General features: G+C 40.1%; 1 protein-coding gene across 2 annotated transcripts in view; it reads right to left on the bottom strand.

Annotated features, from left to right (window-relative positions):
* Positions 1–23829, bottom strand: part of LRP6 (LDL receptor related protein 6) — a 120846-nt gene extending 97017 nt beyond the window's left edge. For both annotated transcript variants that reach the window (XM_014880590.2, XM_014880600.2), the window contains exons 1-2: positions 23723–23829; positions 9019–9412 (exon numbers count right to left, since the gene is read on the bottom strand). In XM_014880590.2, the coding sequence (XP_014736076.2) occupies positions 9019–9412; positions 23723–23777 (449 nt within the window). In that variant the 5' untranslated portion in view covers positions 23778–23829. The remainder of the gene's footprint in view (positions 1–9018; positions 9413–23722) is intronic.
* Between the last annotated feature and the right edge of the window lie 40 nt (positions 23830–23869).

Below are 23869 nucleotides of genomic sequence, written 5' to 3'. Positions count from 1 at the left end.
AAACAATGGTTAGAGCAGAGATCTTACTTATCCTCTGAATAAGAAAAATAAGTTTCACACTTAACACAGATTTATTTAGAAAAAAGCTCTTAGACTTAACAGTGCTCTTAGCTGCATAATTTCCTATCTTTACTACTTCTTGCTTGAAGTGACAGAGAAAACTTAATACAACTAATACTTTATGCTGAAACATGAAATTAAGATGTAAAAGTGAGAAACGACACGGTTCCCATGAGAAATGAAAATGAGAAATGAAAATGTAAAGTATGTGTTAAACAACCCTGGGGAAAGAAAGGAGGCGGGGGAGGAGGGTGGAAGAGAGAGGCCCAGAGTGCTGACTTTTTTTTTTTTTTTTTTTTTTTTTTTTTTCGGAGAGTGGTATTAGAAGGATTCTAATTAAACCATTAAGGTCCAGAAAATGTGTTACTATTCTTTATATTTTTACTCATGAGTTCAAGGAGAAAAAAAGGGTTCCATATTTATGGACGCTTGAGGTTTGCTGTTTGTGTTTGGCTTTTTGGTTGGGGTTTTTTTGGGGGGTGGGAAGGAGATGTTCTGTCAGTTTGTTTGGATTTTAGATTTTAAGGTACAACACAATTAGACTGTTTCAAGTATGAGATACAATTAACTAGACACAGACACCACAAACACATATTACATATACATTCTCACCCACACACATGCATTTAAAGTACCCAGTTTAAAATCTAGAGCAATACCATGGAACAGCATTGCTGGCCCATCTGAAGTGACTGCTCCCACTGACAAGGCTCGGGTTTGTCCCATTACTTTCCCTCACTGCAGAACACCCACAACTGGGTCAGATGTTTTAAAAACAACCTGGAAGAGGGAATCCACTAGGAAAGAAAGAGACTAACCAGAAACTCACAACTTAGGTACAGTTACACAACAAGGAGTTAAAAGGAGTAATTTCTTTCTTCAAGTGTTAAACAGAAATCCAAAGCAGTAACTCTTGCTTTGCTCAGCTGATTTTCAGGACATATCTACACAGATCTTAACATGGTAAAATAATACTGGTGCAGATATAGGCTCAGCTAACAACCCTGGCACTCTGTAATGTGAACCAACTCTAATCTACTCCTGTCCCAGGGTCACTGCACAAGTTCTCAAAATACTTATTTAGGTATTTTATTAGGCCACCTCAACATTTGGCCCTGGTTTGTCCTCTTTTCTCACTTAGGGCACTGTAAAAGCTGCATTTGCTTAACGTCCTCCGTACAATGTATTACCCTGTGACATTTTATCTAACCATTCTACAGAGATATCAGAACTGGAACACATTCATTCTCCATAGGGATAGTCTTATTTTTTTCCAGGAATGCAGCCAGATAAAGATGGTTCTTCTACAGATTTTTTCTTTGTTAATCATGCCGAAATTTCATACAGATGAGTGCTCTGATTTTCATTTTTTAAACAAAATTAATTCATAGTTTACTTAAAGAATACATGTCTGTTTCAAATCATGCTAGAATGATTTATCAGCTTTCTTCAAGAAATAAGCCATAAATCAGTCTTTTTTTGTCAAAAATATAAATCCAGTTATCAATGTCCTCCAGAGGAACAAAGGCAATTTTCTGCTCCACTTTCTACAACACAGGACAAAACCTTTGCTCTAGAGTTTGGACCAAACTTTACACTCTAAAACAAACACATTTCAGTGACTCCCCAATACACAGATGGAGGACACATCCAATCCCCAACCAACTAGCCCTACTTTGATTTTAAATGCAGGAAAATATAAGATTTCTTCCATCTGTGTACCCCATGAAAAGGCCAGACAACACCACACTCTTCTGACCCACTGTGACCCAGGCTGGGTCTGCACGGCTACCAATGCCCCTGGTCAGCTGTACAGGTGTGCTGGCTGACACATCACAGCAAGAACTGCGAGTGCAATTTCATCTTACGGCAGAAAGTGTGCTTGTGGCACTGAAGGTCATCAAGAAAGGCAAGAAGATGGTTGCAGGATGCAGAAAGAAAGTTTAAACTACACTGCAATGAGCCATAAATGCTAAAGACTCATTTTGTCTTCTGGTGCAGATCTGCCTTAACATACACAGCCTGCAAGGCTCATCATAATTTCGTAAAAAACCCCCTCTATAATAACCTGCCTTGAGATAGTAAGAAATTACAAACAAAATCTTTCTCCAAGATAAATTATAAAAGCAATTCCTTGCAATTCTTAAGCTCAGTCAGCTGCAATGGTTTTAGTGGGCAATCACAAGCTCCCTGCTACAAGTCTTAATAGCAGTCATGGATTCTGAAGTTATGATTTCCTGACAAACACTGCCAAGTTATCTAAGTTACATTTGGGGGAGAGAAGGATTATTTGTAGGGTTTTTTTGTTTTGTTTTTTTTTTACTCTGGCCCCTTCCCCAGAAACTGCATGGACTTTCCTTTAAAGCCTCTCTGCTTCCTTAACAAGCAATGCTACTTTGGACTTCTCAAGCAAGAACACAGAACGAACAATTTATCAGATTATAACTCTCTGCTGTAAATTAATATGGTCCCTTTGAGTGCCTGTTAAGTTATTAAAAGTTATCTTAGGATTATTTCCATTTTTAAAAGTGTGTGAAAAAAAATTTAATTAACATAATGCATAACAGAAGCTTAAAGTCATGATTTTTCTTTTTTTAAATACAACAGGTCTTCATAGTCTAGACTTGGATGCTAAATCATAATTGCAGAGACTGAAAATGCAGATACAGAAACCTGCCCAAAGACTCACCACCAGACGTTATTCATGCACAGCAGAAATTACTACCTCACTTTAAATTCTTAGTTCCAACTTTATTAAATAAACACTGCATGCAAATCTGAAGTATGCTTTGATACATGGGTACTTAACAGCAAGTTGCATGAAGTTAACTAATTCCTGTCACCCTTATCACTGCAACACTGACCTGTTAAAGGACAGGACAAATCATACTCTTGAAAGTTACCCTAAATTGTCAATAGACCATCATTTTGCATATCATATTTACATGTCTCACCCAAACAAGTCTGAAACTGAAGATAAAGTGAGGAAAAAAAAAAGTCAAAGAACTGAAGTGTTCTGACAAACTCTACAGTGCTGCAAGATGCTACTGACATTCACAGGAAGGTTTGCAGGAGAGAAAGAGCAGCTCTCAATTTATCCTCTTCTTAGTCTTGTTTTCTAGCCCAACAACTGAATGAAGGAGGTGGAGATGTAAGACTATTTTTAAACTTGTCTACAGCTAAAAGCATCTACAACTTTGTTATATGAGTCTATAAGAAAAATGTTTGTCCTGCACTAATCAATTCTGTGCACTCTACTTTGATTTCTAGCAAGCCAAATCTCTCCCATCTCCTCCCACAAAGAAAAAATCAGGTAAAACACCTGCAAAATAAAGAAAATATATTAGCAAGCATATTCCTCCAAGTTCCTGGCAACCTCTGGCAGTAGGGTGAGGACAGGCAGACAGTGGCAGTAACATCTAAAACCAGCACAGCAAGATTTACAAGAGAGGTCACCTCTCCAAGTCCTCACTGTTTTAAATATGTGGGTTTCTGGTTACCTTCTTTCACCTCCTCCTCCACATGACGAGAAAAGAGATTGTGAAGAAGAAACATTTTGAGCCATGCAATAAAATGACACCTTTACAATTTTTGCATCTATCCAACATGGAAATATCCTAGGATAGGACTAGAAACTAACATAATGTGGACCATACATGACCAATCTCAAATAAACTTTGCCAAGTTTTGCCTGTCAATGAGATTCAAACTAAGCAAAAAAAAAAACCAAACCCTAAAGAAAACCAAACAACCCCTAGAGTGAAAATTCAAGGCTATTACAGTAAATGAATAGTGTCTGATCTTGTTCCCAGTGGCCACAGACCTTCATGGGACCATGAGCCAAACTCCAAACAGCTTATACTCGAGAAGCAAAGGGAGCTATAGTAGTTCTGGGGCAGGAGACAACAAGGACATTCCAGATGCTGTGCCAGGCTCTTGCAGGATGAAGCCTTGCACCCTGCTGGTTTTTGGATCACACAAAATAATCCTGGCCTAGACAACCTCCTCTGCTTTGAAAGGCCATGCCTAGAGATTCAGGTCAACCAGCAGTGCCCATGCAAGGATCACCCAGCTACCAGTGACAGCAGAGCTGCATTTTAGATCTTCCCAAGAGAGGCAAGGTAGGCCACTCCTGGTGCAGTTTCATCAGGCCAAACTCTGCAATACTGCTGCAATCTTTTAGTAAAGAAAAAATACCTTGTGGTTCATTTAATATCCTAGCTATTACCCGAATTTAGTGATGTATTTGCAATCATTATCGGATCAACAGAGCCTCCTTAGGTGAAGAAAGATGAAATACACCTTATAAATCTCTGTGCCATAATCACATGAGTCTGCAGATTTCATATCTTGCCTACATGTCACCTGTAGAACCTCAAAATTACCTCCTTAGTACACAGGCCAGGCAATCAGCCGAGTGCACTGATCTGTCACCTGTGAAATATTACTGTCAGCAGAGGAGCAGCAGAAAGATTTCCAGTCAGAAATTATCTGCTCAAGGGAGAGATGGCATCAAGCAAGAAAATGTATGAAGCAAAGTTATTTGCATTATTTTGGGAATTTATATCCAAAGTGCCATTTCATGTAATGTTAACTTGCCTGAAAACAAAAATGTACTGTACAAGTGAATTTACTGAGAAATTCTGAAATTTTTTCATATTTAAAATGTTTTTTCCCAAAGCCAAAGGTACTGTAACTGTTATTAGAACTGTCCATTTCCCCTTTTTATTCTGTTGTATAACATCTACCACTCAGCAAAAGTACCATCACTTCCTACAAGTCTTTTATTACAATATGCAGATATAAGGCCTGTACCACAGTTGCTTTTGTGCTTGATATGCTCAGACACCAGTTTTCAACTTTCAAAAAACCAAAAGAAGTAGGTCCACAAAGAAAGTAGTGTTCCCTGCAAAATTTTGCATGAAAAGAATGCAAGTCTGCTGGGGGAGGGGTACCCAATAAACCTGAAGATCCTCCACAACATTCACAGTACTTCATCCAGAAATCAACTTCAGCTGCCATAAAAAGTGTTGTAGCTCTTTGTACTCTAATTCCATTCATTAACCAAAACCCTTTACAACCCAAAAGTTTTACAAGACCTTAACAATTAAGGTAACTCTATATAGTCACTTGATTTAAAACATGTCCTGAAAAGCAAGCAATTAGTCACCACTTCTAGGAGGCACTTAAAATTCCCTTTGTGGTGAACAATACATGTAAAAGTGAGAAAAGCCCGTTCATTCTGATAGTGCTCCTTATGAAGAAAGCTGATCCTGTTGTCTACAGGGTAATTTTTGGGGAATTGAAACTATGATAATGCAATCTTTACCATAAGGACAAAAGGGCTGCACAAATTAAAAAGCAAAAATAAACAAACATACCAACCCAACAATAACAAAAAACCCAACACAAGAAAACAGCAGTATAAATATACAATACTGCACTTTAAAGCATTATTTGCTCAAGAATCTGGATATGTTTTTGTTGGGTTTTTTTTCATCTTAAGTGCTGAAACAAATCTCTTTTCTACTTGCTCAATATGAGTATGAGCTGTTCTTAAATACAGCACTCTCCTGCATATGATGATCTAACACCTGATCTTCTCCTGGCAGAATGTCACCATTAAACTGTCAGTGTTATCTCCAGCTGCAGATCTTATTAAAAAGGGTCTTGTGTTTAACACCAGTCAGGAATAAACAGTTCCAGAAAGGAGGGATAGGACCAAGGAACCTTCCTGGAACCTGCCAGCTCACTTCAAAAGAAGGCTGAACAAACACCCCATTCCCTTCACCTTCATCTCAGGGCCCTTCTCTCTCCTGCTACACACACAGCATTTTATTGAGTATCAAGACAAGTGAAACAAGTAAGGCACAGTGTATGAATATGAGCAATAAGAAGCTCAAACATCAGAATGTACATAGGAGATAGTCTATGAGAAGATGGTCTATAAGAACATAGGTGTTTCAGATTTTAATGCCTTCCTATACGAAGTAAAAAGCCCCAACAAACTTGGCTGCTGTGACTCAGTTACCAAATCAGAAATATTTTCCATTAGTAAATCCATTGCATTTCTTATTACTGATAACAGACATGGGAACCAAGTCTAACTTCTACTCCATTATCTCAGTTACACATAGAACCTCACACACAATCACCTGATGGTTTTGGCACTGAAATAAAGGCTGCCCAAACCACTTATTCTTTAATGCCTCAACTGCTTCTGTAATGTGCTCTGAAAGAGCTCAGTAACATTCCTCCAAAGCATCACAGCAGCATCAAGCAGTGACCTTCACAACCTGGAGTATCCTAGCAGCAGCTGTGAGAAAGATCAGAGCACTGATGGAACATGTAAATTTTACTTAATTTCACTATGAGGGACACTTCCAAGGAAATGCATTATTCATCACTATATATCTCTGCTAGTTTATACTGTTAACATTTCATTTCCAAGTAGGCATTCTCATGTTTTCAGTAAGACAGATCCATTTAATAAATACACATTCAACCCCAGAAGAGACTAGCAGTTTGGAACTTAAATCAGCTTTTTCATGAAACACTTGATGCATGTTACTTCAGATACACTATTTTTCACAATTTAACTTCGATAAAAAACTGAACTTACTGGTAAAGATGATCTTAGTGTAAGTTCTGCTGCTAAATTATTTCTTTTCATGAACTGCAAGTTCAGAAAATTGTATCTGAAACAAACATTGTCTGAGCATAATAGGAGGTGGATTAGACTGCAGGAAAATGTGAGGGGGTTTGCTTTTCCAGGTTTTAGATTCTGTTAACTGCTCTTAGAATTTTTTTATGGCTTACTCCTACCACTATCTGCCAGGCAACACCTTGAAACCAAAAGACAGTTACAGGGCTAAAAAAAAATGTAAGTACTAGTGAAAGAAGCATCCCATACAAGAACAGTTTGGGGAATTATTTCTCTTTTTAAATTTACATCTCTGTGCTCATGTCACCCTTCCACCTATATTTCAAGCTTTGGAGGCTGTTCTGAAATGTAACCAAATTGATTAAAAGCTGAAAGGTTTTCTGTCATAAAACTGCATATGAGAACTGCAATTTTTGCAACTGCAATACAGTAAAACAGAAAGTGGATATGCTGCTCTATATTACCTTCCCAAAACACACCCTTCACACAACAAGTTAGAAAGTGACCTATTCAAAAATACGGAAGAAAGAAATTAGTTTGTCCTTAAATTACAGTTGTCGAAGGGACTTTTTTGTTTTGGTTAGAGGGGTTTTGTTTGGGTTGGGAAAGGGGGTTTGGTCTTTGCTTTTTTTTGTTTGAGTTGTCTTGTTTTAAATTCCAGCATATTTTCAGGAGTGTTTACTCCTACTGCTTTAACAGACTATCAGTATAGAAAATGTTACAGGTTTGCTTTACTTTTCATCTATTTCATTCTTCTCGTATTTTCCTCTGGGTGTAAAGTATCGAGAAAGAGTAAAGAGTATGCAAACATCAAATTGGGATTGCTGAGCATATTATTCTGCACATTCAGAAAATACAAACACGGCTCTAAAAAAAGACCAACTGGCTTCACAACAGAGCTTTATGCCTAAGCAACAAGAATCTCATTCTTTCTGGTTACAAGCCAAATCAAAGATATTCTAAATGTGTGTTTCCTTCCTTTTTCTCTCACTTTCAGGATGGTGGGTAGAAAAGCCATGAATATTACACTTTCCTTACACTCTTAAAGGGTTTTAGAATCTAATAAATTAAACTAACACTATCGCTGCCCCCAATTTACAAGTTGCAAATATACAGGAAAAGCATTCATCCATACTTTTGTTATTTCCAAAGCTTGAAATATAGGTACTGGAAAATAAACATATTTTCTGTTTATAAATTGCCAAAGGCCTATTGAAACTGCAGAAGAAAATATTTAAGATATAGTATTTCTATGAAGTTCAGGAAAGAAGCTGTGTTTTGCAGAGATTTTCTTCTTTTGGAGGAAAAAAGCCAAACAAAAATCATAATGCAAAGAAGTGGCAAGCAGCAAGACACAACCCTCATGTGTCCAAAGAAACAAGGCACTAATTTCTAACCCCCCACAAAAAAGAGTTGGCTGAAAAACATATGAAATGGCAGTAAAAAAGACTAACTTCCTTGCTTGCTCAAGGAAAAATAATATAGTAAAACCATATTCTACACTACAGATATAAAATATTTTCAAAAGGTTACACAGCATCAAGGATATTCCAATAGTATTCCACTTGGGCTCTCCCAAACACTGTCACAGATGACTGCCCTTGGGGTAACCTCAAGCCAGCCATTTACCTAACATCACCAAAACTCCACTGAATTTTCCATTGTTGGCAAACACTGCTTTGTCCCAAGAACAGAGCAGAAAGAGCCACATCCAGGGACTCAAATGGGAGCTGAGAAAATAATATCAGTTCTAGAAAGAGCTGAGACAAAACCAGGATTTTTAAAAACAGGCGTTCCCCCAAGGGTGGGAAGGGAGCCTCTTATGTAAATTTTCTGATTAAGCTTCAAAACACATCTCAAGTTGTTATTAATACAATATGTTGACTTCTCCCTTCAATGCTTCAATAAAGCATGAATATCAACAATGAATAAAGCTCAAAAAAATTTAATTTCTTGACACTTCAGAGAGGCACAAGTCTGTCTGTCCACAGGCAGCTGACACAGCCCTTTGAGGAAAGCAGATTGTATTAGGTTTTAGGTTAGAACTTCTCCATTTCTGCTAATCTTCTGCACTACAGCCAAACTAAGTTTCTAATACTGTTTTTTCAAGTCTGATGATTCCTGATTGCTCACAAACCAATATGAATGGAATTTCAGAAGTCTGCAAATCACACCAGTAGAAACAAACAATGCAAAACGGCTTAGGATAACTTCGAGAACAGCATATGAAACCATTCAACAAATGAGAAACAGGACAAATATTTGTATTTGTAACTACTTTAAAAAAGACTTACCCTCTTGCAGGATCTAAGGCGATTGCTCTGGGCTGATCCAATTCTTGCCAAAACAAAACTTTCCTCAGCGATCCATCCAAGTTAGAAACCTCAATCCGATTTGTTTCCGAATCTGTCCAGTACAACTTCTCCCCCAGCCAGTCACAGGCCAGCCCGTCGGGTGACAGAAGCCCAGAAACGACCACGTTTTGTACGCTCCCGGATTTATTGAACTCTGTCCGTTTGATGGCTTCCTCGCTGACGTCACTCCAGTAAATCAAGCCCTTGAGGAACACGAAGTCCACGGCGGCCGCGTCCTCCAGGCCCCCCACGATCACCGTGGCGTTCTCCTTGCCGTGGGCAGCGTCCACCAGCCGCAGATCCCGGCGGTTCGCGTACAGCAGCAGCGGGGCAGCTGCACACGGGACAGAAATGGGGACACACAGACAGGTGTGTTAACATCACTCAGATCGAGCACAACTCGCACTGTGATAGGGCGTCAGGCCATCAGCAGATACTGATTTAAGAGCATCTTTGCAAAAATAAGAAATACTGGAGAGACATTTTGAAGTTTGACTAAAAAGCACCGACTCAAAGCTTTTCAACTTGGTTACGAGTCTTCGTAATGGGCAGCTCACTATTCTGGGTTGTGCATTATTAAAATAACATTAAAGAAGAAGGGAAAGAACAAAGAAAATGGAGGTTTGAAGTGCCCAAATGATTCTGCTCTGTAGAGAAGGATCAGAAAGACAAGAGTAAAGCAGTTTTCTATGCATTCAGTACTAGCTCACCTGAGCAAGGATTATTTTTCTTGATAGAATTTAGTAACATACAACCCACCTCTATAGAAGCATAATTCACGTCAAGCTACCAGAGCCACCTGCATGTCAATACTCCCTGAAATTACATATCTCAGACATTTTGCATATAGTACATAAAAATACAAAATCCATTGCACAGCATGGGGTAAATGTTGGTTTAGAGTGTTGGAGGTAGTATGAGAAGGTAGGGAGAAAAATAAATCTACAGGAATGGACAACATAGTTCTTTCAAAGTCAGCTGCACCATTCCTGCCTAGTTCTCTAACACAAAGCCTTCATTTTATATGCTTTATTTGCTTACTCTGCCAGTTTGCAGTCTGTATATTTTTCATAACAACACCTAAGATGACTAATGTAAAGCAGTAACCATGAAAAAAGACAGCTTCTTAAATGTAATATGACTGCTTAATTGTCCTTAACCACAAGCTATATATAGCATTATGAAAATTCCAGTCTCATTCCTACTTCAACAAAAGGTTCAGAAAAATACTACCTCTCTATAAGGCAGACAATGACACCCTTTAAAATCCACTATCAGAAAACATTTCTACCCTCCCCTGCATTTACTCAGAAACTGCAACACCAGAGCTCTACAGAGGCATTTAGATCCATAAATGCTCCTCTATCTTTGTGTCACCACACAAATTTCACAGGGATCTTGAAGATTTATTCCTCAGCATAGGTGGGCACTTCAAATTTGCAGCAGGATGGATGTCCTAACCAAAAGGTCAAAATTTACAGAGTCAAGGACATTCAAGGCTCAATAATGTCAAGGGCCAACTGCCAGAAGAGGAACAACAGTTCCCTGTATGACAAATTCACACTGAAATTAGAAATACTAACAGACTTCAGTAAATTTAAAATCGGGTTTCCAAGATAGGACTACTCCTCTCACCATCTTATCACAAAACAACTTCTCAAAGACACTGTCACATGTGAATGGGGAGAAGCTGAAAGAACTAAGAAAGTTCTTTCATCTACCTGCAATTAAATGAGTTCTATATATGGTTTGGGGTGGTGGGAGTTTTCTTGATTTTTAGGAAAACTGAATTGCTTAAACTGTCATCCTACATTTAGAAACCCTGAATATAACTTGATTTATGATGAACTTTAGATAGAACAAGGGAGGGGTGAAACTTCATTGGTTTTAATAATACCAAATTTGTATTTGTATTCCCCTCTGCAGAAAGCAATTTTTTATTGTGGTGAAAACCATTCAAATTTAGAGATTATCTTCCCATAGAGAAGGGGTAGACTTTTAAAAATTAGATAGAGAATCTTTATATTAAGAAGTCATTATTACCTTACTTTGCTATCTTCCTTGCATAATTTCCCACTCCCTAAGATTGAAAATTAATTACAGTACATTTTCTTGAAAGGCAGATTGCTTATGAAAACCACATATTTCAGGAAAAAAGTAATCGATAAAAGGCAAGGGGCAAAAAATTGTAATACAATAAAACCCTTTACTTTTTAAAGCCTGCCTACAACTGTAACCTGAAAAATCTAATTAACAGCCAGTTCAGTGTCATCTAGTGCACACAGGAGAGTGTGCAGCCAGCTGGCACAGCTTTCTCTAGTAAGACAGCGTGCCCAGCATTTGGAAAAAAGTAAATCCACTCACACCGGTAAGTACAAGCTCCATTATTATGTGCAACACGGAGCACCCATGCACACAGCATGCACTGAACTGGAACACCAGGTAAGCAGCCAGGCCTGAAGGCACTGCTGAGCCTCACACAGCCTCGCTGCAGAGGTTACTCACTCCCTGCTGGAGCTCAGACTGCCTGAGCAGGGACTGCAGACAAACACTTCTGCATCAACGAGACAGCTCAGCTGAATGACAACTCAGGAGAAACACAGCTACACTTAGGATGTGTAGCTTCATGCAGATTGATTCAAAGCCACAACTTGTAACACATTCCAAAGGGCTGGCAGATGAGCACGTTAAGCTTTCCAATTTGTTGCGACATTCAGGAACGAAGCCTGCATCACCAAAATAATAAAAACCAGGTTTGTTCCCCACTGCATCCAGCCCTTCCCAGAAAACACGAAGGCTTCAATGTGCCATAAAATCCAGTTACTGAAGTTGGCAGCATTAGGACCAAGTATCATCTCTGCATTTACTTCACTCAGGCAACAGTGCCAAGAGCAAAATTGTGCCAGAAGATCCCACCCTTTCCCAACTTTGAAAGCACAGGACACTGAAGAGACAGCTTTCTCGAATAATGAAGTTATGAACTGTACTAAAAACCTGGGAAGATGTCCAAGAGCATCTCCATTCAAAGCTGGGCAACTATTTGGCAGTTTAAGTTATAATGGGGCAAAAAGATACAATTCAGATTTTTATTTTAAGAAGCTGAACTCTTTATATGCTTTTATTTCTCTTTCTATAGACATAAAAATAAGCTGTAGTGTAATTGCAACAAACTACAACACGTTGAAGAGAAGCACATACTCTTGAAAGATAAAAACATATATCCTGGACATCAAAAACTGAAATAGTAGTGAATATTACCGTGTCCTCTATGACCTGAGTGGTCTACATGCAGGTAATTCTTCTAAATTAAAGTAGCCAATAGAGAGTAAAAGCTATGCTTAATTATAAATTAAGGGGGGGGGGGGGGTTTGTACCCACCACCAGGAACAAGTGTTTCCTTAGAGAACACAAAAGTTACAAAAACTCAAGTTTAATATATTTCAACAGCAACAAAATAATTTACAGGGTAAGAAACTTCTGCCAGTAGCGGTCACTGAGCCTGCAACTGTTTCTGAACTCCAATGTTCGCTTAAAGACCTTTCCTAAGTTTACCGCATGCAGCATTAAATTCTTTTTTCCCTTACTTTTAAACTAGAATTCTACCAGCATCCTTCTTCCCACCACCAAACTCCAGTTTTTACACCACGTATTTCTCTTGGCTGCTACTCCTGTCTTTCTTACTGAAAGTTGCTAATCCCCAAGACACCCAAGTCTGCTTTCCCTTACTCTTGTTTACTCAAGTCTTGCTTTGTACATCTGAATTATGGGCAACTGTTACAGGCATAAAAATGCTGCTGCCCACAGGATGCAAAGTGATGAACCATCATAAAATGAGCATTTTACCAGCTAAAAAGGATTTTTAATCTTTCTGGTGTTTAAGTGGCGGTTTTAAGCTATCAGAATTTGTAATGCTTTTCTTTAACTAGCCCAGTGGCCTTTTCCACATATTCCCACTTTCTCCTTTCTACCTTCAGTGATCCAGGACAGCTCTGGGTGCCATGAGGCAAGGACAGTGTTACCTTCAACATGCTCATTTGTCTTTCACTGACATGAGGTTTAGCCTGGCTAAAGCAATTAGCACAGTCTCGAATATTTCCCTCAAATTCTTTTTTCTCAGTCCCAAACCCCAGCAATGCTGTTCTACCCCCTCCATCAGTTAAGCGCCCCTTCCCAAGCTGATTTAAATAACTGCGTCAGCAAAAGGTTTGACTGGGTTAGCAAGTTGAATCAACTCAAGAAGTGGTCCAGCAAACTCCAAAGCTGACATAAGGCGAGCAGCAGGGAGCTGGAAGGGGGAGCAGCTCTCCCCCCTCCACTGGCAGCCTGCTGGATCTGCTCAAGATGCAACTGCAACCATCTCCTTTCTCCCCAGCTTCACTTCCAGCTGTCAGTTCCCGACCCCTCTTTTGCGTTGGCTCAAGCACTTGTCCCATGCCACGGCAAGATAATGCAGGGAGCTAAATCAGCAGAAGGCTACTGAGCTTTCCCCACCACCTGCCAATAAGCAATTTTTAGCCAGAATCAGTTCAGACCAAAAATCAAATCAATATAAGCACTAGCACAGCAGGGACAGGAAGGACTGCATCAGCTTTGACTAATTAGTTGAACCAGTTCCTCATGAACCTCCAGTTAAGGAACAGGACTCAGAGCAGAGGTGGCCACTGATAAGTTGTGGCAACCTGCCACAGAATCACAGTGTGGAAACCACTGAGCAACTGCTGACATTGTGGAAAGAAATACCAATATAGAAGTCACAGGTAAGAAATGGCACAGATTTTCACACTGGAGGATGATGTCGTTGAGTTGAGAAGGGAATATCCCCATCTTTTAAAAGTCTTGCTGAAGAACTCTGAGAGTCCAAAGTGAATTGGTACTGCCAAGCACGCTGCTGTGAGGACAGCAAATGAGAGGACTGGAGGAAAGAGACACAAGGATGAGATGTACCAAACAAACCCATGTGGACCTGGATGAGGCACAGTAAGAAAGGACTCCAAATGCCTTGACAGAATGACACACACTCAGCTCACAAGAGAAGGAAAAGCAGAGAAATGGACGTAGATAACCCAACATTACAATGAACACAGATAATGAACATAGATAACAAAGAACATTAATTGCAACCTCCCTAAAACTATTCAATACACAAAACTCCTTGTAATATAATAATCATCCCCAAGATGTCCCACAGAGAGCCAACACAAGAATGTAAGGAAAAGTTTCTGGACTGGCACAAGGATTCCGGAGCAGTCAATTATAGCTCTGTCCCTTCACTCCCTGAGTTTCAAATTTCCTCATCACTGCTCATGCTTCTAGGAAATTCTGTATATTTATTTTCTGCAAGTGTTTGAGTTTTGCTGCTTAGCTTGGAAAAGCAAGAATGAAAAGATTGAGGTAGCATTGGTAATAAAGCCTGGGAGACTTTTATCAAATAAGAGAGACAATTTGAAAACTAACATAAATTTTTCTAAATATCAGGGAGCCAGCCTCAAGAAACTTACACAAAGATGGTTTATATTTACAAGCAAACAATAAAATCACCAGGAAATACATAAGAGTTTTAATTTTAGGCACAGCAAGCAACAGGCCAGGATTTTGCACCAACTTCTCTGTCACAGTACTCTCCCAATTTTTTTCCATGCAATACAGAATTCCATACATTTTTAAAACAAAAATAATGAACTGACTTTCCAGTGCCCATCATTCCTCCTTCACTGTGAACAGAGCACTCTGAACCTCCTTATTCACACAAATATACTTGTAGGACACAGCAGGCAACCAGGAATTTAGTAAACGAGCATGAGGCAGTCCAAATTTGGTAGAAAGAACCTTTTCTCCTCTTTTCAGCTAACCTAAAGTATATTCCTCAGGCTAAAGCCATGTAAGGGCTGTTGAGAGAGTAACTCAAAAGGTCACAGGAGTAGCAGGCCAGTGAAGGAGATGAGTAGCCATATCAGTGCAACAGTAAAGACACAAAGCTAGGCAACAACAGCATTTGGATTCTGCACTAAACTTCACTATTTTCAGGCCTTTGGCCAGATACTAGCTCTAGAGACCAAGATCCTGCAATCCTGCTGGTACAGAGGCAGTAAGTCATCCTTTAGTGTGCCAAATACAGGGAAAAAAATACCCTTATTAAACTTAGAAGGACAGAGACGTGAGAATGAGAGGAGGAAAAGAAAAAAAAAGATAAAGGACTTCAGGGAAGGATAGAAATCTCAGGTCCAGACATAAAAAGCCAACGGACCTGCCAGATTATAGCAAAAGTACTCATAACTGAAGTACATCATGAAGTCCCAGCCTATGACAGGCAAACACCTTTCTGAATAGCAGGCATCACCTGCCAAATCACCCTGCTGGCAACAGAGCCATACAGCAGGATTACCAGAGCATGGCTCTTCTCAGTGCTACATAGCACACTCACACAGATCTTTTGTGCACCTTTCTGGTGCATGGACTCCCCTGTTCTGAAGTTCTTTTGATTGCACTCTCATGGGGGTGGAACACAGCACTGTAGCTCTGCCATTTGTCTAACCTTATATTCTGAATCTGCCTGGCTGACAACAGCAAGAGCAGAGAACACTGGTCAGGCATCAGCTTGCAGCTGCATTGCCATAAAACACTACCACCTTCTTCCGTGACTCTTCTGCTTACAGGGCAGCAGCAAAATAAAGGTGACCTGGCACCTTCCAGGGCCAACTGCAGGCTATGGAAAGCAGGAAGGCTCCTTAGGGATGTGCAATCAAGTACTTCCGTGATCCACGTTAATGTCTGCAGAACTTCAACATTATACAGCTCATTTTCTCAGGTGTCCTTATAATCTTTCTTCAACACCCTTCCAATCTCTCAAACAGTTGACAGAATAACACACAGTGCTGCAGATGAAGTCATACCAGTTCCACATACATTGGCAATACTTCCCCAGTTCTACTGGCAACACCCATGTTTAAATCAGCACAATCTGTATAATGAAAAAGTTAGTTAGCAAGCACCTCTGCTCCTGTAGAAAAGAAGTCTTGTTTGGCTCTAACAATGAGAGTCCCACATCTGAACAGGGATGGTGTTCTGCAATCTAAACTAAGCCCTGTGATGACAGGGAAGACAACCAGATCACACTGAAACAAAACGCTGCCCTCCACACCTCCCGGCACCACCTTTTCTTACAGCGCTTCTAACAGTGAGAGAACAAACCAAAAGCCTTGGCCATATTCAACAGGAAGCTGTTGAAGCTGAGTCCCTCCACTGAAGGAGAGCACGAAGACAAACACTGTGGTGCTGTGACAGCAAGAGCCCACTTCCAAATTCTACGAATTTGGGACACATTTTGTACACCCTGGCAAGCCGAGGTAGGAATGGCCCAAGGTTTGTTGCTACTCTGGAGCAATTGCAGCTCATGATGTGTTCCAGCCTAAACAGCTCACATTTGAGGGTGCACATCCAGCCGGGAATGGCCTGGGAGTGTCATTCTCAGTCACTCCCCTCCTTTGCTGGAGTGTAACCCAAGCACACGGGAACAGCCCAAGCCAGGGGGTCCTACCCCAATTGCTGTTAGCTCCACATGGATCAAAGAATTCACAGCCTCAACAGCAGCACACTTCCAACAAACAAGGCCTTTCTCCACACTGACAAGAAGTTCACAGGCAATGAACTACTCTCAGCTGACTTTTCCAACAATTTATCCAAGGCGCACACCACTCTAAAAGATACTCAAGAAGTATTTCTTGAAGTGTGTCAGTTTGCCTCACCAGGTAAAAAACAAATCAATCAAAACAGCTCATTTATTTTGTTTTGAGGCTGGAGTTTTTTGTTAGTTTAGATTTTTTTAAGCATTATCAGAAAGTTGCTATAAAGCAGGAACATAGAATTTAGCACAAAAGATCCCAGATCAAATGAACAGTTAGGAACCGGTTTTAAGAGGTAAGGAAAGCTGTGCACATACATCAATAATTTTGAGAATTATTGGGCATTTAATTTTTATTTTGTGAAAAAACTGTTGTAGCATACTTCTAACTCTCATACTTTTAATACCCCAGCACTATTAATGTCAAGTGTTCAACAGGTTTACATTAGATGTAATGACACACAAGAAAAAAACAAACAAACAAACCACCCCGTAAAACAACACACACATATATACACAGACACATATATACATACATATATATATAATGTATGTATGTATGTATGCAGGATCCCTTGGAAAAGGTGAACAATCTTGTCTTTTTCATACTGAATGGGAGTCATTTCCAGAAATCCAAAAGAAAAACAAATAAATCCATAAATGCAAAACCACCCAACTAGGAATTATCTTTCTTACTCATTTTACCATTGCCTACGGGGTAAAAGAGTAACTGCTGAGCTTCAGTTAAGTTTTTGAGTTATAAGAACATCACTGCATTTTCTAAATTGACATAATAAGAGTCACTACAAGGTCTACAAATTTCTACTCCTCTATTATTCTTAATATTCTCTATTATAATCTGTGTGGACAAGAGGATTCTTGGATTTCCAAAGTGTTAATATTTTAATTAACACTAATACTGTGAGTATAAGCAGGAGTTTTATTCCCTGCTTTGACAGAACAACTAAGAAAAGGAAGTTTGAAATTTTGACACCTTAAATTTGTTACTTTCCACATATTCTTAATTTCCAGAATTTCAGCAAACTTACCAGCTACTTTCTAGAAGCCTGAACTCTATGACAATGGACAGAGGAGAATCTTTGTTATTAAGGAGTTCTAGAGGCAGAAACAGTTAAAAAAACCCAGCACATTACATACATTTCCTCTGGGAACAGATTGGGAAAAATATAAAGTTATCATAGAGAAGAAAACAAAAATTTTTGATTAAGCAAAATTATATATCTAGTTGATTAAAATTTTCTGTCTCAAATATGATTACTTTTCAAATCTGACATCAAGAACTCACACATGGCCCTCATAAACAGAATTAAAACTATAATCTCATTATTGCCACATTGATTATATCACAAGGGAGTAATTCTATTTAGGTAATGTGATCCTGTAACAAGATACTAAAAAAATCTGCATGAATGTTGCCATTTTCCATGTCTGTTTGTATTAAAAACATTTCCTTATTGTTCTCTCCATATAAATACTGAAGCTCAAAAAGCATTCCATCTTTTAAACTGACACGCTTCTTTCTCCAAGTAGTTTATAATATTTTGCAAAGGAAACAAAGTTTTATTAACTAAAACATTGCTTCTTTTAACCTAGACTTTGGTTAACTTCTTAAAAGTCTGTTAAGATTAAGGTATTACAGACAAATTAACAGTATTCCCATTCTATTCATAGACTCCATTTCAAAATTGGTGGGGAACTGTGCCAACTACATGGAAATCGAAAGGTCTGCAGCAAGATAATAATGAGGGGAAAAGCCCACCCTATTTTCATAACCATTTCACCAGAGAACATATCAAAAAGCAGAAATGACAAGGTCATTTTTACTTACAAATGCAAGCACTGTGTTCTGAGTAAGTTTGTCCATGTGGAGCAAATAGCAAGCCTTTCACATTGTGAATGTCCTGACATAAATATTTATAAACTACAAGGATATATAGAGAGTTTAATGAAGGCTCTTTATGTCAGCTTGCCTGGCAAATATATAAATTGGAAAAGGTTGATTAATGTTTAGAGTGTCAATACTTAGCATGTATGTGTCATCCATTAAAGATCCAAAGCTTTTCCTTTTCAAACCTTGGACAATCATCACAAAAGAATGACACAGCCTCTTTGTTTGGAGCACTGTGTATTCTGTAACTCTGCAAGTGGTACTTACTCTGAAACCACACCTGACGTGTACGCTGAAAAACTAAAGGTTATTAGGAGAGCATGTACTTCGTTCACTGAACAGCAATTACACTTTGGAAGAGTCATCACTACAAAGTGCTCAGCACAGAAGAAGTGGAAGCACTGGCTGCCAGCTCATCCCAAACCTCATGTGCACACACCAACAGTCAACCCTTGGTGAGCCACAGCATTCAAAACTTGAAGGCTCAGTTTTAAGTGGGGAGCACCAGCTGTGAACATGAGCAGACCATCCCTGAAGCCTGCAGGGCAGCTGCATCCCCCTTTGCATCTTTCTAAGCAACTTACACATCTTAGTGGTACAAGTCCATCAGAGGGAAATTCCCTATCAAGGTAAATTCTGCCCAAAGCTCACAGGTGAGGGGGCTGAAACATGAGGGGTCCCCAGCAGGAGAACTGGAGAAGGAGCTGAGGACACTCCCAGACACAGCAGAGCCACCAGCTCAGCCAGAAGCACGAGTGTGCAATAAAGCTTTAGTTCCAACTGCGTTTCTGGTGCCACACAACAGTAACATGGACCCCTTCCTAGAGTACAAGGAACTTTTGAAGATGCCACCAGCAAAGCAACCCAAGTATTTAACTTTTCTTAGGAAATTAATGAGGTTAAATATGTTGGGGACAAAGAATATAGTATTTAAGTCTGCAGACTGGCTGCCAGAGGAGATGAATGGTGACAGATCAGAAACTGAGACCTGTTTCTCCCTGTTTTCCTGCCCTAGCCCACTCCCTCAGAGGGAAGAAAAAATATCTTCACTCTCATTGGTTTAAACTAAAAAGTAAATCCCATAATACATGCACTGCAGCAGATATTTTTGAAGCTGGCATTTTTGAAATGCGACATCATCATAAAGGTGGGTTACAGATGTCCAAAGGAATCAGATTTCTCCAGCTCCCAAAGACAGAGCTTTAAAGGCTCCTATATTCCCAGTCCTTAAAAAAAAATTAAAAATAAAAAAAGAATCAAAATTGCTTGTAGCCAAATTCCTTACCTAGAACTCTGGGAATGCAGATTGAAGCAATTCTCTAGGGAAAAAGGAAACACGAATACAGTTCATGCCCCTCTAACCAGTATTGCTGTGAAACAAGAACAAAGCTTTCCACCTGAATATCTTCATACAGCTCATGCTGAAGGGTACAAGAAGTCTTTTACCTGCATATACCTCTGACCAGAACTTCCCTCTATCTTGTCAAAAGTGCTACTTTACCTTACCTCCAAGACACAGCAAAAATTGCCATCAAACTTTTCAAGTCCTAATTTTTCAGTTTTAAACAAAAGCTAAAGCAATCTGATGATAACTAAACTGTATCACAGAGATGCAATTGAAAAAACTATAAAATTAATAGTGGATTCTGGAAACCTCAGATCATGCTAATTTTAGACTGTTCTATGAAAAGATGAAAGAGGAAGATGGCAGACAAGGGCACACTGTTTTCTGAGGAATTATACAATGAAGAAACATGACTAGAAAATGGTTGATTCAAGCTTGGGTGAAGAAACAGATCATGATTATAAAAAAAAAAAGAGATATTTCTAAGTCTCATTGTCATAATATTGTACAGTCTCTAGTTGAAGAGACCCTTCTCCTGAATGCAAAAACATAGCTATACCTGGAGATGCCAGACTTGGTGTCCAACCTGAGTGCTTCAGGAGTAAAAACCTATTCCTTATCCCCTTCTCTCACTTCTGGTAGAAAAATACGTGCACACACCAAAGTTTAGCAAAGTTTCAAATACACTACAGCTTAACAAAGTTTTGAACATTAAACTCTTCTAAACGACATGCAAATGAATCTATCTTAAAAAACAAACAAACAAGCAAGCATGTATCTGTTTATGAAAACAGAAACAATGGATTAAAATCACTTAAAACAGTAACAATATTACAACATTATTAATGGATTCAAACAAACTCTCTTCTGGACTCTAGGGAAGCACAGTTTTAAAATACCCATTACTAAAAAGGCATTTTCATTTCTTCACTATCTGACCCTAAACACAGAGGTCTGTAACATTCAGTAGGTTTGCACAAATATCCTTTATAAGATTTCTATTCAAGCAAGAGCTTTATGCACTGCCTGCATGATCAGGGTTTAAAGCCAAAACAAAACAACAATTACATGCTGACTGGAGAGCTATTTCAGGAAGAAAGCAAGCCATGAACACTGGTCTGTCACTTTTTAAAAATTTTTTAAACCTCAGTTTCACAGTTATCTGACTGATGATGCTGCTTTTGCCTCTTTGCAGCTGTCAGTTATCTCACAATTATCTCTCTGATTGGTTTCACAGCTGCCCTGAAGAACACCTCAAAGCTGCCATGGAGCAGCTCTAACTCCACTCCTCTGGAATACCCTCAGGGAGTGGCTTCAAGAGGCACTGTTGGTCAGAGAAGTGGAAGCCCAATCGCCCCAATCAAACCATGGGCCAAGAGGAGAGAACAGAGACCAGCGACATCTTTCTTCCAGCAGCTCTAACATTAAAAAAAAAACCCAAGCCCAAACCACAGAACCTCCACAGCAAGCTGTCATGATGGTGACCTCCTGTCTCTTAGAAATCCAAACACTTGCCGTGACAACATCAGTAGGATCTGGTTTATTGCAGTCCTTGGATGATTTTTGAGACAGGTGCCTTCTTCCCCTGTGCACCCATTTCCAGCCACTAACAGCCTCATACTTCAAGTCCTTATGCATTTCCAGGGTACTGATTTTATGCCCTTCCAGACAGGTAAGCAAGTTTACCACAGTTTTTTCAGAGTAATAGTTCAGTTGTCCTAAACCTTTGTCCATTTGCCTCTTCTACAAGAATGGGAGGCTGGCTCTGGAAGCAGAGAGGATGCTACAATCCACAAACACACACTACTACATTTGCTGAGTTTCTCTCTCCAGCACTGTCAGCTTGGCATCCTCTACAGCACTGAATTCACAAACCAAACAGTGAACTTCCTAACTTCAGCTCTACTTTCATGTATAAGCTTATTCATACTCATGCTGGCACTGCCTCTGCCTCATTAAGGAGCTGCTGACACCTCTTCTGAACTCAAAGCATCTTACTAGAATCCACTCTACTTGCATAGATGCTGTTTATTAGGGAGGATGTATGCATTAAAATTTGATTTTTGTTTCTTCACGGTTCAGCTGTTCCTGTTGTTTATCTCTATCTAAAGTAACAATTAGCCTGTAGGAAAATTACTATCGTGTCACAGAGGATTACAACTTCAGGTAGGCAATCAAACAGCAGGGCACCACGAACACAGAAGAAACAGAAATGCTGTTCGGATACAAATGTCCTTGGCAATAGACAGAGGTGAGAGATGAGAAAAGAAATGACAGCCATATGATTTACAAACTGAATGCTTCTTCAAAGTGTCCCATTAAGCATGAAGTATACAAAAATTTGCAAAAGCACGTGTTACTATTTTGAGATTAATTTGCAGAAATTACTGTAACAATATAATGTGACATCACATACAACAGCTATTTCTGTGCTGTCATTTGAACTAGATTGATCATCAAATTAAAGCCAAACACACAGTATATTAAGAATGGGTATGATTGTTACTTATTAAAATAAACTAATTAGGAAACAGTTTCCCCCTATACTCCAGAGCCAACTTAACTTTTAAAATTTGGGGGTTAACTGCCACAACATAAGTATGAAAAATTACACATGCCATTTAAATAAGTATATTTGTATCTCTGCAAACAGGATGCAATATGGCAAACAGATGCACAGGGCAAAAAAAAGGCTATGGATGAGATGAAAATCTTTGTTTTCCAGATTACTGAGCAACTGGAGACTGAGCAGTTACTTCAACCTACACCACCTTTAGACTAATTTTCATCAAAACACTCTAATGGGGATGAACTCTCTAAATCTAAATCAAAATGCGGTTGATTAACTGTTAGCAGTTAATCTCTTGCCCATCTAGTATGAAAAAAAGTCAAATCAAGTAAACAGAATAATTATGCATGCAAGCACCACAGGCGATTTCTTCCCAGAAAGCCTGAATGCAGATAATAGTTACTGTAGTTAGCTTTACAGCATGAAAAAAAAACCAAAAAAAACCCTAAAAATTGCGTTTTCTTTCAGACTGTCCTGCAAGACAAGAAATTTTGTTGGAGCCGAGAAGGAGAATCAAAATTCTCAGCTACTTTAAGTAACATCCCCTCGCGTAAGGCACTCGACTGCTCCTTTAAAGCATATGAACATCCGTGGTGGTTCACCAGAGAAACACAAACTTCTCTCAAGTCCCAGCGCAGCGCCAGCCCAGCTGAGAGCTGAGCCTTCACTGTTCCCCTCGCTGCCGGGGCTGCGGGCAGACGATCGGTGCAACCGCTTCCCGGGCATTCATTCCCCGCTCCCGCAGGACAGAACCGCGGGGGGAGACCGCGACCAGCCCGGCCATGGGCACAGCGGCACCAGCCTGACACCGGCGGGGCCGAGCTCTGCCCCACGGCCGCTGGTGCCCACGGACTGCTAGGGGTGCAGAGAGACACTGGGGGAGCGTGCGATAGTTTAGGGAGATCCTTTAAATTAAAAAAAAAAAAAAAAGAAAAAAAGAAAAAACTTGAAAACAACAATGGGGCGGCTCGGGACGCGGCCGGTGGCCGCTGGCAGGGCGGGCTGCTCCCCTGGAAGTTGCTCAGGAGCCGGGGAGGCGGCGGCGGCCGGCAGCGAGGGAGGGAGCGCTGCCCCCGCGCCGGGCCCCGCGCCCCGCCGGCAGCCAGGCCTCGCCGCTCCCCTCCCGCACGCCCAAACATGGCCCCTCGCCACCAACCCGGCAACTTTCCCCCTGCCCCTCCCGCCGCCGCCCGCCCCGCTCACCTCGCATCAGGGAACAAAAACTGCAGGCGAGTAGGCTGCGCAGGACAGCCCCCATCTTCCCTCCCTCCTCGCTCTCACCGGCGGGGAGGCGGCGGCGGGGAGCAGCACCTCCGCTGCCAGTTCATGCTTCCAGGCGGGCGGGGGAGG

Source organism: Sturnus vulgaris, chromosome 5 (assembly GCF_052056855.1).
Source record: "Sturnus vulgaris isolate bStuVul1 chromosome 5, bStuVul1.hap1, whole genome shotgun sequence".
In the NCBI taxonomy this organism is placed as follows: Eukaryota; Metazoa; Chordata; class Aves; order Passeriformes; family Sturnidae; genus Sturnus; species Sturnus vulgaris.
This window is presented reverse-complemented; position numbering and strand designations above follow the sequence as displayed.